Raw genomic sequence first — 16,670 nt, 5'->3', positions numbered from 1 at the left:
GCTCCTAAGATCTAGATCAGATCGCTTGCAGAAAGAGGACAAAAAAAAATGAACTAGTCTTCAGTGAGGAAAGTACAGATCAGAAGATAGAAGAAAAGAATAATAAGAAAAATAGAAAAGGTTTAAAAATTAATATGGTCAAGAGCTCAAGGGCAAACATGTGATGGCTGTGGCAGCTGAAAACTAACTGAAGGGACTCAGAGGGAGTTACACTTAATCATGTGATATGCCTGGAGAGTGACTCTCCCAACAAATAATTCTCTAAACTCTGAACATGTCTCTATGCATGCACATATTTGTAAATTTACATATTTGTAAATTACAAAGGCCAAGCTAAAGAAGCCTGAGTTAGTTGTGTAGGCCTGAGCAGCAAGACCAAACTTTATTGGCTTGAAAGAAGGGTTTAAACAACAAGGGTTTGGAAATCAAGAAAAACTAGCTGGACCAACCAAGAAAACCATTTTTTGAAAAGCTGTGCATACAGGTCAGAGGAAGGAACAGTTGACCTTCTTGTTCTTTCCAGCTCAAAGACACCATAGTATGCTGGATTGGAAATGACACCTCTGAACTGAGTATACAGTTCCTGTTCCAAAACTATTTTAGATGAACTGTATCTTGTTTGCACTGAAAGAGAAATTCCACAAAACAGCGTTCAAGCATTTCCTCACCTTCCTCATCCCCAGATCACTCATATAGTATGTTTTTATTTATTTGTTTTTCAAATTTCTATTACCACTCATCTCTCCCAAAAGGGGGATTCTGGGCGGTTTACAGTAAAATCAAAATTAAAAGCATATAAATTAAAATATAACAGACCAAAAAATAAAGATAGAATAGATATAAAATCCAAGAGGTGAAGATCTTATTCGTTGGGGAGAGATCTATGGTACGAGCCACCCCTAAGAAGAACTGGTGCCACTCCCACCCCAGGCGAGGTGGCAGAACCAGGTTTTCAAGTTCTTCCGGAAGGCTGGGAGCGAAGGGGCCTGTCTCACCTCCGGGGGCAGAATGTTCCAGAGGGCGGATGCCACTGCAGAGAAGGCCCGCCTCCTGGACCCCGCCAGGTAGAATTCCCTTACTGGTGGGGTTCATAGCATGCCCTCTCTGCATGACCGGATGGGATGGGTCGATGTTAAGGGGATGAGACGGTCCCTCAGGTAACCTGGTCCCATGCCATGTAGGGCTTTAAAGGTCATAACCAGCACCTTGAATTGGACCTGGAAGCAAACTGGTACCCAGTGCAGCTCACGCAGCGGTGGTATCACATGTGCCGATCTTGGGGCACCAATAACTGCTCACACAGCTGCATTCTGGACCAGTTGAAGCTTCCAGATACTCTTCAAGGGTAGCTTCACGTAGAGCGCATTGCAATAGTCTATGTGGGAGATGACCAGGGCATGAGTGACTGTTCGAAAGGCTTCCCAATCCAGGAAAGGGCATTACTGGCACACAACATGGAGTTGTGCAAAGGCCCTTATGGCCACGACTGCCACCTGCTCTTCGAGCAAGAGTCATGAGTCCAGAAGGACCCCCAAGTTAAGCACCAGGTCTGAATGGGGCAGTGCAACCCCATCCAGAAGTAAAGATGATAACTTTCCGGATACAGAGGAGCCATCAACCCACAGCCACTCTGTCTTACCAGGGTTCAGTTGAAGCCTGTTGTTCCCCATCCAGACCCCCACAGACCCCAGACACTGAGGGAGGGCAGCCACCGTATCAGTTACCTCACCCAGGATGGAGATATATAACTGAGTATCATCAACATATTGATGATACCTCATCCTGTAGTGATGGATGATCTCACCCAGTGGTTTCATGTAGATGTTGAATAGGAGAGGAGAGAGTACCGAACCCTGCAGCACCCCACAATGGAGGGGTTGAGAGTCAGATCTCTCCTCTCCTATCACCACCAATTGGGACTGGCCCTGGAGGAAGGAGGTGAACCAGCCACCCACCCCCAACTCCCTGAGCAGACCCAAAAGGATACCATGGTCGATGGTATCAAAAGCCACTGAGAGGTCAAGAAGAGCCAGAATGGATGCACTCCCTCCATCCCGCTTTCACCATAGATCATCCATTAAGTGCGACCAATGCAGTCTCTGTCCCAATCCTGGCCTGAAACTTGAATGAAAGGGGTCCAGATAATCTGTTTCCTCCAGAATCCTCTGGAGCTGCAACGCAACCACTTTCTCAACCACCTTTCCCAAAATGGGAAGGTGGGAGACAGGGCAAAAATTGCCCAATATAGTAGGGTCCAGGGATGGCTTCTTGAGGAAGGGGTGTACCAGTGCCTCCTTAAAGGCAGCCAGAAACATCCCCTCCCTCAAGGATATATTAACCATCGCCTGGACCCAACCACAAGTCGCTTCCCGGGCTGATTTTACCAGCCAGGAAGGGCATGGGTCAAGGTGGCATGTGGTTGCATTTGCAGTCTGGAGGATCTTGTCCACTTCCTCAGGCCCAACAGGATCAAACTGTTCCCAGATAACAGGGTAAGTACTTTCCCTTGGCATCTCCCCAGACTGTGCCTCACAGAGTCCAACCTAGAACAGATCTGAGTGATTTTATCCTGCAGATGCTCAAAAAACTCCTCCGCACGGCCCTGTAGGTGGAACACCGATTCCCCCTTACCCAAGAGGGATCAGGTAATCCTAAACAAGGCTTTCAGGCAGCATTCTGCGGACACAATAAGAACGGAGAAATATTGATGTTTCACCACTCTTATCGCCACAAGGTAAGCCTTAATAGCAGCTCTAGCTTGTGTCCAGTCAGATTCGGTCCTTGTCTTCCTCCAGCAGTACTCTAGACGTCTCTTGATCCTCTTCAAAACCTGCAGCTCCTCTGTAAACCACGAGGAGTGCTGTGTTGGATGGGGCCAAGAGAGGTCTCACAGGCGCGATCCTGTCCAAGGTGCCCCAGCCACCTCCCTATTCCAGGCTGTGGCTAGGACCTCCGCTGAACCATGCAGTAGATCCTCAGGAATAACCCTCAGCTCCTTCCAAAACCCCATAGGGTCCATCAGTCTCCAGGGACGGACCAGCCAAATGGGTCCTGCCTCCCTGCAGAGTGGAGCAGCACCAGAGAATCTCAAGGCCACCAGGGTGTGATCTGACCATGACAATGGGGGCAGATCTAACTCTCCCCTCAAATCACATTGCCACTGCTCCGACAAGAAAACCAAGTCCGGAGTGAGGTCTCCATCTCGAGTCAGGTTCCGAATAATCTGGGACAGGCCCATGGCTGCCATGGTGGCCATAAGTTCCTGAGCCACCTCTGAGGCACGCACCAGGGATGGCAGGTTGAAGTCCTCCAGAGCCATAAGCCTGGGGAACTCCACCACCAGCCCCGAGACTTCCTCCAGCAGCTCAGGCAGGGAGGTTGCCACGCAGCAGGGAGGCTGGTACAGCAGCAACACTCCCAACTGCTCTTGGGAACCCAACTTGAAGAACAGGGTCTCACAGCCAGCCACTTGTGGAGCAGCGCCCCTGAAGGCCACTAGAGGCTCTCAGTTCACAACCGCTATCCCTCCTCCCCTACCCCAGTGTCTCGGCTGATGCCACACCTGAAACCCGGCTAGGCACATTTCCGAAAGGGTTACCCGCCCCCCCACCTTCTGGGCCCAGCCAGGTCTCGGTAATACACCTCTGTGTGCCCCCTCTTCTGTGATTAAATCACAAATGAGGGGGGCCTTGTTGTTAACTGATCTGGCATTAAGCAGCAGCAGCCGGAGGCCGGGACCCTCAAGGATCTGCTGACCAGGGCCTGGGTCTGAACAAGGAGGGCCAGAACACGCCACCGGTAACAACATTTGCCTAAATGCTGAGTCTGGGTTGATAACTTTCTTGAACATATTCCCAAAATCTTGATATTAGTTTGCTTCTCCCCTAAAGCCTCATAACTGAAATAATTGGAGGCTTAGATCTTCTAAACTTTATACTTGCTGCAACAAACAACATAAGTTAAAGCAGAGAACTCAACCTCAGTAAGGAAAAAAAAATAATGCCTGAATTATTTTAATCTTAAATTCAACAGGTTTCTAACATATCTTTTAGAAGTCCTAGACACTTCTAAATGTTGCTAGTTTCCAGCTAAGCCAAGAACAGTATTACCTTCATTCATATTCTTCCACAACTTTCAGACAATAAACTCCAACACAGCCCAATTCACTGTTATTAGAGGCAGTGCTGAAGTGGGTAAAATGAACAAAGAGATTCCCTTAAAACCTCTATGGCAGGAGTCAACCATCTGGTGCTCTTCAGATTTTTTGGACATCTGTCAGCATCCCAGCCAGAATGGCCAATGATGCATGGCCAGCAAAAGATGGCTGAATCCACACAACATGCTAAGTTATAATTCATTGTTGATAAAACACAATGACTAGGTCCATACAACATGCTAAGGTAAAATCAAGCAAACCACATTTTGGCTGAGTGCAATGTATGACTGAGCCCTACATGAAGGATCCAACAGACTGCTGAACAAGATTCTCCAATCTATGTGCAGAGAAAGGCAGTAACAGAAGCAAGTGAAATAGCAGTTCCTGTGAATCCTACACATACATCACAGCTTAATGATAATTCATAAGAAAAATAATTAAATAGGTAACTGTTACACAATCATATTCAAATTGCTAGTTAACCAGAAAAATGCATGTTGTGAAAAATGGGATAAAATTATATAAACAACATAAAAATATTGTAATAAAAAGAATGCTACCAGAAGCAGCTACATAAACATTTCATTTATCCAAATATTTAGAACGGTGATCAAGCTTTTGATATCCAAGTATATAATTTTGGCCGACATATTATTACAGCTAATATTCTCTAAGTCAATGATTCCCAAACTGTATCTTCAAAGGTCCACCAGGTGGGTCCACCACTGTTTCTTCTGTTTCTGCCACAAACCTGAAACCTAACCCTCTCATCTCAAGCTCTTGCTTCCTCACATTCATCACCACTCAACTGGTTTGCAAAAATGAATCCGTGGCTGAAAACTGATTCGTCAAAGATACGGTGATAATGTGAGTGGCAGGATGAGTACTAAGTTCAGGAAAGTAACAGCAGTCTTGAGGGCTGTTATCAACTGTAAGTCCACTTATCTGTGCTAAGTGGCCCTGTTATCTTACATATATATATATGACCCCCAAAGAAAAGTGTGAATAGAAATTGGACAGTGACTATCTATAATTGGTTTTCATAGGGATAGAGTTCCCATCATCCCAAATTCCTAAGTGCTCAGAGATTTTTACTGAAAAACATTTTGGACAAGCACATTTATGCTAAGAGTTATTATTGTAGCTAGGGATACAAAAAAGAATTCAAATGGTAACTAAATACTTCATTTTGGATTAAATTTTGGGGTACACAATTTAGTTTCAAAAGGTCTTTAAAAATGGAGAGGATGAAATGGCAAACACAAATGCAAGTGTGATCAAGATCTTCTTTCCTGAAAAACAGGAAGCTTCATACTCTTGAAGACAAAATGTAGGGAAGGGTGTTTGTTTAATCTGGTGATCCCTGTATTTTCTGAATGTTTATATATGGTGCTTCATGACTGCAAAAAGTCTGAGAAACACTGGTCCAAGTAGAATATAATGGATAATATGCTGGGTTCAGTTCTTTAGTCAGCTACTAATGTGACTGGTGGCCATAGACAAATCTCTCTATCTGCTGCCCAGCCTCACAGGGTTGTGGTGAGGATAAGAGAGGAGGGGGAGAGAAACTGTGTGAAGTACAGCCAACAGAGGGACTGTATGCATAACATATTAACATATATGCATATACATATACATGAATGTTACAAAATCCCATACTTAACCACAGGTTTGAAAAAAAAATGTCTAGGCAATTTGTGTATTGCAGCTGATCCACCAACTATGACCGGAGTGGCCCCATCACTGGAGGATATTTTGTGTATGTTGCTGTGAAACAGAAATTGCAAGACTACATCTTTGTGCAATGATTGCAGTAACAGTTGGATAAACATGCAACCCAATACCTCACATCTGGTATTTCAGCTCTCTCATTCGTACTTCTAGATTCAGATATATTTCTCCTTTATAGTGTGCAAACTTTATGACTTACATTGTTATAGCAGCAGTATAGAAAGAAAAGACCTTTACGTTAAAACCAGCAGGGAAACCCCCCCATATATTTAACAATGCATTAGACAGTTCCTTTAAATATGTTCTCCTTTGGGTTCCAAAAGAGGACACGTATAAAACATCATAGGGAGAATTCTGGCTATGAATGAAGTTAAAATGACACCTCCTCAGTATTAACGCAAAATCTCTGAAAACTGAACAGAATAGGACTGAATTTGATGGGCTGGGATAGGACAGCAGAAGAAAAAGTTGAAAAATTGGGTTGATGTAGCTTGGGGAAGAGATTCCAGGAAAAAAAAGTCCCTTAGGAATCCCTACAGTAGAAGCAGGGGCAATGGCTTAGAATACTGCTCCATTCAACCCCCACCCCGGCATCGCTCTTGGTCATGTGACCCAGAGTGGAGCTATTATTGAGTTGGAAAGAATTCCAGAAGCCACACTCCGCATGTTTTCCCTAACTTATTTTTTTTTCTAATCCAATGGAATGTTGGAAAGAAGTTATGTTAAGGGGGTTCCGACTTTTTCCATCTATCTGTCAGGTTGATAATGTTCCAAAACCTGGACAAAACCACGTGGCATTTGGTGTGTGGGAGAGAAGCCAGCAACAGAAAGATTGAGTTCAAAAATAGGCTGGGTCGGTCTGGAGGCTATAGAGAAAAAAAAACCTACTGAAATTCTCCCAATGCATCCCTATGGAAGGAGCCGTTGGGCAGCGACTTGGAAAGTTGGTGACTGCTCCATTATAAGAATCTCTCTGTCCCGCTCCTGATCTTGGGGGCTGGAGAGGAGTGCATGCAGCCCATCATGTGCTTCCCATTACACATATAAACATACATAGATGCAATACAAGGGAATACAGGAATCAATATACAGACACAACACAGGTAGTCCTCGCTTAATGACGGTAACTGGGACCAGAATTTCCATTGCTAACCAGTGCAGTCATAATGCGTAAGGTCATGTGACCACATTGCTTAGAGACAGAAATCCTGGCAGTCCCCACTGCTGTCATTATGCAAATATCATGGGTCATTAAGTGAGGACCTCCTTGCAACTTCCTGCTGACTTCCAAAAAGCAAAGTCAATGGGGAAGCCAGCAGGAAGCTGCAAGTCCTGGACAGCTCACAAGCAGACTGGCAGGCTGGAAGAGGCTACTGTAGTGCTGCACAAGCATGGCCAGGCAGGGGGTGGCTGCTGCTGGGTGTGGGAAGACACACAAGTGGCTCCCATGACACTGCCCAAGCGTGGGCAGGCGTGCACTATGCAATGTGAGCAGGGAAGGGTGCTTTGGGCAGGCTCCTCAGGAGAAAAAGCAGTGGGATCAGGAGTGACTTGTGACCTTCTCTGCCAGCTTCCCCACTGACTTTGGTTGTGAGAAGCTGGCAGGAAAGGTCGCAAATGGCAATCACACGACCACGGGACACTGTTGTAAGTGCAAGCAGGTTGGTGGATTGTGATCATGTGACCGTGGGGGTGCTAGGACAGCCAGAACTTCAAAGACTGGTGGTAAATACCACTCGTTTAGTGCCTTCATCACTTTGAATAGTCACTGAATGAGTGGTCATTAACTGAGGACTACCTGTATATTACTTTATTACACAGAAGAATATATTGACTCTTCCTTGGTCACTATTCATAAAGGAATTGGAAAGATTTATAGAAGCTATTTTCTCCATGTTTTCTCTACTTCGTTATTTGAGAAAAGGCATGTAGGCAGTAACTCCAGAATCAAGTACAAAAATTCACACTACAAGTATGGTTGGAATTTCTCAAAGTTGTGTACCCTTCTAAAGACATCACTTTATGTATAAGTTGTCCAAACTAAAAACATATCATGTCATGGGAAGAAGGCCTAACCTTGAGGAACAGGAGGAAGGGCTGAAACCAAGACAATGGTTAGATAAAAGAAATCTGAGTCCAGGCCAGAATTGTCACCTGAGAAAGCAACTCAGACAAGACCCTCCCTAGTTCTCACAAAGATAAAGGGAGAGGGGAAAAGCACATTCAGATTTGCAAGATTCTGTTACAATAATCTTAAAATAAAAGTAGTATTAGCATGCATGACTTTGGTTTCCTAGTCTGGTCTACCTTGGAGGGCTGATACATGCACACATGCAACAGCTGCCTAGGTGCTCACATGTACCATCAGTGTAAAAACTGAAGCTGAAAATAAGTTGGGTAGTTTAGCAAGACAATGATCTGAAAAGTACCTTCAAATCAACCATGAAGTACTTACAGGAAAGAAAGATAAAAGTTTTGGAATGACCTCCAGTCTCCAGACTTGAATATTATTGAAAATCTGTGGGGAGATCTCAAACATGCAGTATGCAGAAGGCCTAAGAATATTTCTGACCGTGAAGGGTTCTGCAAGGAAGAGTGAGAAAGGAATCCCTAGAAGCAAGAATAGAAAGATGCTGAGCTGGCTACAAGAAACATTTGGAAGCTGTTATTCCTGCTAAAAGAGGTATTACAAAGCACTGGCTGAAAAGGTACCCAAATTTATGAACCTGCCATATTCACTCTTTTTCTTATTTTGAATCTGTAAACAACTGTACATAAATAGTGAGCATACATTCAAATTTGCAGAGATACTATAATTTTGTATCCATGTACATGTAGTCCTCAACTTACAACCACAACTGGGACTGGAACTTCCATTGCTAAGCGAGGCAGTTGTTAAGTGAGTCACACCCAATTTTATGACCTTTTTGCCACGGTTGTTAAGCTAATCACCACAGTTGTTAAGCGAATCACCACAGCCATTAAGTGAATCATTGTAGTCATTAAGTGAATCCAGCTACCCCCATTGACTTTGCTTGTTGGAAGCCAGCTGGGAAGGTTGCAAATGGCAATCACATAACCCTGGAAAGCTGCAACCGTCATAAGTGCAAGCCAGTTGCCAAGCACCTGAATTTTGATCATGTGCCTGCAGGGATGCAGAGACGGTCACAAGTGCGAGGACCAGTCACAAGTCACATTTTCCAGAGCCATCACAACTTTCCATGTCGCTAAACGAATGGTCATAAGTCGAGGACTACCTATAGTTGTGTCAGCTTTTGTTCCATATGGGTGTCTAAACATTTGATAGAACTATATTTGTTTTGCAATATGATCTTCAGTCATTCTCTCTATATGATCAAACCATCACAACATACTTTTGTTGTGCTGCTTACTCACTTTTGTATTTACTCAAAATTCTTTCTGCATTCATACATTCTTGAACCAATCATTTCTAGTTTTAGCACACACACTTAAGTATCTCAGGGCCACTGCATTCATCTTTTATATTTCTCCCAACATACTCACTCACATAACATTTTACTTTTCTGTGCTGTAAAACTAGACTTGCTTTATCTAAGGATAAATGACAGCTGCACTTCGACAACATCAAGAACATCTGTAGTCCTTGTTTTTACAAACTTGCTCAAATATAACCTACACCAAAGCAAAAACATGAACAGGCAAGTATTTTGGCAATAGGTAACTTCATAGCCACTACCCAAGAAGAAATTAATTATCAAGAAAAGTAGGCCAACAGTTTGATCTAGATACAAATGCAGACCAGCCAACATCTTTGATCTTCAGTATACTAGTATAATGTATTTCAAAAAATACCAGCTTTTATAGATAATACCAAAGAAAAGCCAAACAGTCACATTCAGAGAAAGCGTTTAATAAATATTTCTCAAAATATGAAATAGTGTGAGTAGAAGGTTTCAATATATAACAAAATCTTCATAAAGGTTCTATTAATTGCTCAGTTTACGAACAGCTACCATTCTCTCCATAAATTGCTGGCTGCTTTTCTTGATTGCATGTGAATTGCTAGTATTTAAAGATCAGTTCTTCTCAGCTATATATGTACAGCTCCAAAGGAATACAATATGAAAAAAAATTGCACCATCTACTTTTTTTTTCGCCTCAGAATTCTAAGCCACACCTTTTAAGGAAAATATGAAAAACCTCAGATACAAGCACCAGATGAGTTTGGGCAGGTGAGGGGAGCATTCTGTGTCAGCCGTCTCTACGTTCATTTGGAATTAACCACAGACAAATCTGAGGAAAATTACTGCTACAATCTACAAATTGCTTTCCTACAGTATCTGCAAGAGCCATTTTAGTGGATGATGATGTGTTTACCTTTTGACTCCTATGTTCAAATTTGTATCACATTTCTCCAATGAAAACACCTATGCATACATTACTTACATGTAAGTCAGTTTTGTGGTACAATAATACGGGACCACGATTCTCATCCTGTTATGGTACTGTGACCTCATGATAGATCTGCCCTCTGACACTACAAATGAACAGAATGCTTTAAAACTGGCTAATTTATGAACAAACAGCCCTAAAATGTGTCATACTATCAACACAAGGAGGATGGGAACCCAGATCCTAAGTCAATCCTTACAATATAGCATAGCAGTACTGCAGCCTACTGAAATCTGTCTTTGCACACTTCCATCTGTGCATCTAACATGGGAGGGAAAAGTTGTACATGAAACTTTTCCACATATTTTTTCCCACCCCAGGGCAGGTGTGGAGGTATTGAGAGTCAGTTTGGTGTAGTGGTTTAAGGTATTAAGACAGCAACCAGGAAACAGAGTTTGAGTCCCACCTTCGGCACGAAGCCAGCTGGGTCACTTTGGGCCAGTCACTCTTTCTCACCCTTAGGAAGAAGACAGTAGCAAATCATTTCCAAAAATCTTGCCAACAAAGTCAGGAGTGATTCAAAGGGGTGTACATACACACACTACATTGCGTTGTTCCAAAATCCCATGAATACTGGAAGCTAACTTGTGTATATTATACAGTTGCCACAAATAATTTCTCCACTCCACTGCTTATTGAATCATGTCTCCCAAATTAAACAACAGAGCAGGCCTGCACAACTTGTAGAGAGGAAAGGGCCACGCTGATCAATTAAAAATAATTGCGAGCTGCAAAGAAATATCTTGCATGCCAATCAGTTGTTCAGCGGCTACGGGTTCAGCAGCAGCAGCGTTGGACCTGGTGGCAGCAGCAAGGCCTGGAGGCCTTAGAGGCACTTAGCAGTGCATCTTGTGGGGTGGTGGCAGCAGTGAATTTATTGACTGTTTAAAAAATGCCAGCAGTCCTGCAGGACTGTTGTGCAAGCCTGCAATAGAGGACACCAGAGCAGTGCTCAGTATTAAACTTGACCAGAAATGCTGCTCAACTAGTTTAGAATGGCTTGACTTGAGAATTTTGTCATTTTGCTTCTGAGCAAAAAATAAGGAATAAAAAAGAGTTGGGAGTATGTGAAAAGAGATCACCTGTACTATTCTCAAAGCACTGTCCCCAGACCTGCTATAGATTCACACCTGCAACCAGAACACTTGCCTCCAGATCCCATGATGATACCGAAGCTGGCAACCCTATATCTATTTGTGAAGAATGGCTCAAATTATTGAAGTTGTACACCATGGGGAGAAGGAGCTATTACTGTTATCACCTTTTCCAGCAGTCCCAGGAATGGAGATGAGCACCAGTTTCCATGTATGCAACAGAAAAGATACTGACCATAAATAAATTCTTATTCTTATTCTTCTTATTCCTATTCTTATTCTGCCCTTCAGATACTTGAAAACAACTACAGGTAGTCCTCGGTTAACGACCATTCATTCAGTGACCGTTCAAAGTTCCAATGGCACTGAACAAGGAGACTTACAACCAGTCCTTGAAGTTGCAGCCATTGCAGAGTCCCCACAGTCACGTGATCATCATTTGCAACCTTCACTGCCAGCTTCCAATAAGCAAAGTCAATGGGGAAATCAGCAGGAGGTCACAAATGGCAATCACCACACTTAATGACCTCACAGGATTCACTTAACAACCACAACTGGAACTGCTGGAACTAATGTTGTAAGTTGGCGTGGTCACATGATGTCGCACTTCATGCCCGCATCACTTAGCAATGGATTTCCTGATCCAAATTACTGTCATTAACTGAAGACTACCTGTACCATGATCCCCCAATTATATCTTCTCCAGGCTAAACTTACTCAGTTTACCATTCCACATTAGTTTTTCCTTCCAAGCTTCTTATCATCTTGGTTGCTCTCCTCTGGATACACTCCAATTTCTTAATGCCTTTCCTAAATTGTGATGCCCAGAACAGGATGCAATATTCTAAGTGTGATCTGGCCAATGGAGTATGGAAAGGAATAACTTCTTCTGATCTTGACACTATATTTTTGATTGATGCAGCCTAGGATTGCATGTGTGTGTGTGTCTATGTGTGTGTGTGTTTTAACAGCTGTATCATATTATTGGCTCTTGTTCAGCTTGTGATCTACCAAGATAGCCAGGCCCTTTTTGCATGTATTGCTATGCAATACGGCTACTGCCATTCTACTTCCTTTGATTTTTCCAACCCACCAATGTATGCGTTTTGCATTTGTCCCTGTTGAAATTCATCCTGTTGGTTTCAACCCACTGTTCTGGCTTGTCAAATTCTCCTGATATTGTTGTTTACCATTGCTCCATTTTTATATTGTAGCCAAATGTGATAATCCTGTTTTCTAATCTCTCATCAAAGACGTTTATAAATATATTAAACAGCACAGAACCTAGAATGGAGCCCTGTGAAATGGCACTCAAAGATTTATAGACACATCCTCAACTCCACCAAGAAGGACCAAAGTTCTCTAGATCTCTTTGTCCTCCAAAATAAACACATACTAGCATGCACAGGGAGAAAAAAAATTGCTACCCAATCCTTCACAATTTTCTACAGACTGCAACTCATTCAAAGACTGTTTCAATTAAAAAATTAACTGGCAGGATTTTTTTAATAGTTCATAGGCGAATGAAATTAAAGTGTACCTTCATCTCTGAAAACTTTAAATACTGTCATACCTTTTCCATAAACAAAGATAATATACTGTCCAAAAGTATCTGGTTTATTACTATTATTTCATATGGCATCTGGAATAAATACAATGTATTTATATTAAAGTCCAAGGAGAACAATTTTATTATTAGGACTATAAGACTCTATTATAAAACTGTAAATTCTCAAATTCTGCAAGTACTGCACAGCTTGAATTTTAAAGAAATTTTATCCAATGAGAAAGAGAACATATGTTCTGGTAACATGATTACCTTTATTTTCCTAGAATATTTTTATTGCCTTAAAAAAATCAAAATTCACCTACAAGCTGGAAATATATTCAAGACATCATAAAAATGACAAATCAGATAATAAGAATGCCTTTTGAACCCACACTACAGCACTAGATTAAAAAACACAGTCACCATTGTATAGCACCCTTACGTAGCTGTCTTCCGTGTCTTATTTTTTTAAAAAAAACTTTATTCAGTGGGAATTTTTTTATATTGTTTACTGTCAAGAATGGTTTTCTGATCCAAGTTCTAATAAAAATGGTAGCACAGGGAAAAATTCTTCATATGCCTGTGCTAAGAAAACTAGGAAAAATAATGCTACATGCATATCATTAATCCATCAAAAGACATTATTGTATAAAGGAAATATTTTTTAAAATTAGTTTGTAACAGCCAGGCACTCAGCAGTGTTTTAATTACACATGCCACACTTTTGTACATACTTCTGTATATGCTTCTTTGGGGAATGTTAAATAATTTTCCCTAATTATCAGAAACCCCCAGTACAAAATGCTGAACAAAAAAAGGTGGAAATGTATCAAGGGAAGCCAAGGGAGGCTGAAAACCTCTAGTGTTTGATATAAATTGGTGAGGGGGAAGGGGAGGGAGAAAAAACAATCGAGCCAGGAAAGAGAGGTCTAGAAAGTTTCTGCCAACAGCAGCTGAGATGCTTCATCACCAGCCTATTTTCCAGACATTCTGTTTCATATGGCTTCAAGGGTCACATGACAGCTGCAACCTAATGCCTTAAGGTCTGTTTCTGCCTCTCTGTGACACTGACAGGCTGTGAGAGACTCCAACCCCACAGAAAGAATGTTCCCCCCTTTTTCCATTACATCATCCAACCAGTCCTGGGGGAGAAGGGAGAGATTCACAGCTGGTGGCAGCTGCACTACCATCTGCTTCAGTTTGCTTGGCAGATTCCTACTGAACCTCTTCTGGGGAAGCACGCCTGTGTCTCAACACAAAACACCCCATTGTGCGAAAAGATATTCACAGATTGTGGAGGAGCAAGTTCTTCACTAAATGGTCAGAAACAGAGGCATCAGGTAAGGATTTCTGACCGCACGGAAAAAGCCTACTGCACAAAAGACAAAATTGCTAAACATGCCGTGCGTACGGGAGAATCAAGAGTGGCGCCATAACCTGCCATCTGCTTGCCACAATGCCAGGGTGAAAAAACTACAGTCAGCAATAATTTTGAGAAGGGAGTGGGGGCAGGGGAGAGAGAAAGGGAAGGGAAAAGCAGCTTAAGTCTTCAAGGTCAGAGATTAGCGGGAGCAACTTGGAAAAAACTAAGACTAGAAACAACTTAGCCCTAGATGGGAAAAACTTCAAATATATTTATGAATGCTGTCAGCACGTCTGATAATTTATGGGAACCTAGCTGGAAGGGAAGACTTTGCAGTCACTCACTGATGGGGGGGTGGGACTGTGGTAGTCAGAGAACTTCACCATAAACTAATAGCACTAAAGGTGCTGGCTGGGGAATTCTGGGAGTTGATGTCCACACATTTTAAACTCGCCAAGGTCAAGAAACACTGTCCTTGTTCTTTGTGATATGTATTGCCAACCACTAAGCTGGATTTCAGTTGTAAAAAGTGCTTTCCATATTCAGTAAGCATGAATGCTGCTTGCTTGTCTTAGTCACATTACACCCTTGGAGTACGTCTAAAACTTTTGTGGAAGACTTCAGAACTAATGCAAATTCCCTGTTTACACAACACACATTTCAGGTTTTTTTTTTAACCTAGTGACAGAGGAATAAGAAGTGGGGGGAAAGGTGGAATAGTGCACAGGCACGAGCAATCGACAGTTGGCTGTGCTATTGCCATCATAATTCACTTGTTAAAAAAGCTACTTCCCTGCAGTAAAATGGCTGGGATTTTGGAGGACATGTACAATAGATCCCACCACAAACGAATTGTTTAGGTTCCTATATAAACAACAGACAAGACCTCTGGTTTCAGGAACACTCATATGAGCCCTCACCACTTTTGAAGCATCTCACATCTCTACAGAAGAAGCTTCAGGCAATGTTTATGGCACTGTTTTCAAAAGTGGCTGGATTGGTATGACTTACCATACATCTTGCCCTCATCAGACAATATGATTTTCCTCCTCCCACAAGGGGGATATATAGCTAGGGCCTCCTGAAAGCTCTGTTCAATATCTGGGCTCCAGACCCCTTCTGCGTCATTGTCAATCGGTTTATCTGCAGAATCACTCATTCTTTCAATGTCCTCGGCAGGACTCTCGCTGCCGCTCCAGCTGCTGGGCTCAATGGTGGTGGCTGGTTTCTCCAAGCCTTAGCCTGGAAGCTTTAAGAGAATAAACCTAAAACAACAAAGAACAGTTCCAGGTGAATTTTTCTTGGTTAGTTTTAATAACTGATACAACAAAAGCACTATCTATATTCAGAGATGTGGCGAATTAAAGAAAATGAGTCAGACTCTACTCTCCTTAAACCACCTAGTACCTATAATTTGATCTGAAACTAACAAGAACTGTAATATATTTATCAATACACATGACATTTTGGAATACACTGCTTACACTGACTTAATAATTATAACGAGTTTTAGAAGTTTAGGTCTAGTCCCTATTAGAACAAAGGAAACATTTCTCTTTTAAAATTATTTTAATTCATCTCAGATGACCAAGGGATTTTGACACAGATGGAAAACCAGTATATCGCACTTTCTTTATTTTACCTCTGAATGGCAGTTTGTGACTGAAGAAACAGGAAAGTGACTAAACCTTTAAAAATAACTCAGATAATGCAAACAAAGGACAACTAGACCAGATTTTGTATCTGTATCAACTATGGAACAAGAGATGGCTCTTGCTTCAGATGTGCAGTCAATTTATTAAGAAATAATCTAACATGACAGCACCTGCTAAGTCCACTGGGCTCACAGACATTTCATCGTTTCTCTTGTATTTGTGGAAAATGTACTGCTGATATAAAGGTGTGCTCTAGGCAAAAATCTGCTGCATCAGTAGGGCTTCACAGTGGTAAGCCTACAGAAGACAGTGCAAAAGCACCAGGAATGAATTTATCTCAACCTGCTGAAGCATTGCTGATTCTTATTAGGGACAAAACATACATGGATAGACTAAGACTAATGTAAAAGATAGCTTCCAGAAATGTTTGCTCAAATTTTCACACCCTTTTTGGAAAAAAAAATCCAGATGAAAGATCTGGGAAGAAGTAGGAAAGTTTTTTTCCCCTCTTTTTTCAGGATACAGAGGAAAATATGAGAAATAGACCAGATCATTTGTTTAACACTGCTGCATATTTTGAATTAACCCTCTGCAAGCGATGTAGATTTGCCTCAATGAAGAGACGTGTCCTGGAGAAACATAATTCTCATTGAAGCAGAGATAAATTGATTTGCTCCAATGAAGCTCT

General features: G+C 42.1%; 1 protein-coding gene across 5 annotated transcripts in view; it reads right to left on the bottom strand.

The window, feature by feature from the left end:
• TEAD1 (TEA domain transcription factor 1) overlaps nucleotides 1-16,670 on the bottom strand; it is a 217,956-nt gene that overhangs the window by 122,118 nt on the left and 79,168 nt on the right. For all 5 annotated transcript variants that reach the window (XM_063289483.1, XM_063289486.1, XM_063289487.1 and 2 more), the window contains one exon: nucleotides 15,339-15,592. In XM_063289483.1, coding sequence (XP_063145553.1) covers nucleotides 15,339-15,486 — 148 coding nt within the window. In that variant the 5' untranslated portion in view covers nucleotides 15,487-15,592. The remainder of the gene's footprint in view (nucleotides 1-15,338; nucleotides 15,593-16,670) is intronic.

This window comes from Candoia aspera, chromosome 1, assembly GCF_035149785.1.
Source record: "Candoia aspera isolate rCanAsp1 chromosome 1, rCanAsp1.hap2, whole genome shotgun sequence".
NCBI classification, from domain to species: Eukaryota; Metazoa; Chordata; class Lepidosauria; order Squamata; family Boidae; genus Candoia; species Candoia aspera.
This window is presented reverse-complemented; position numbering and strand designations above follow the sequence as displayed.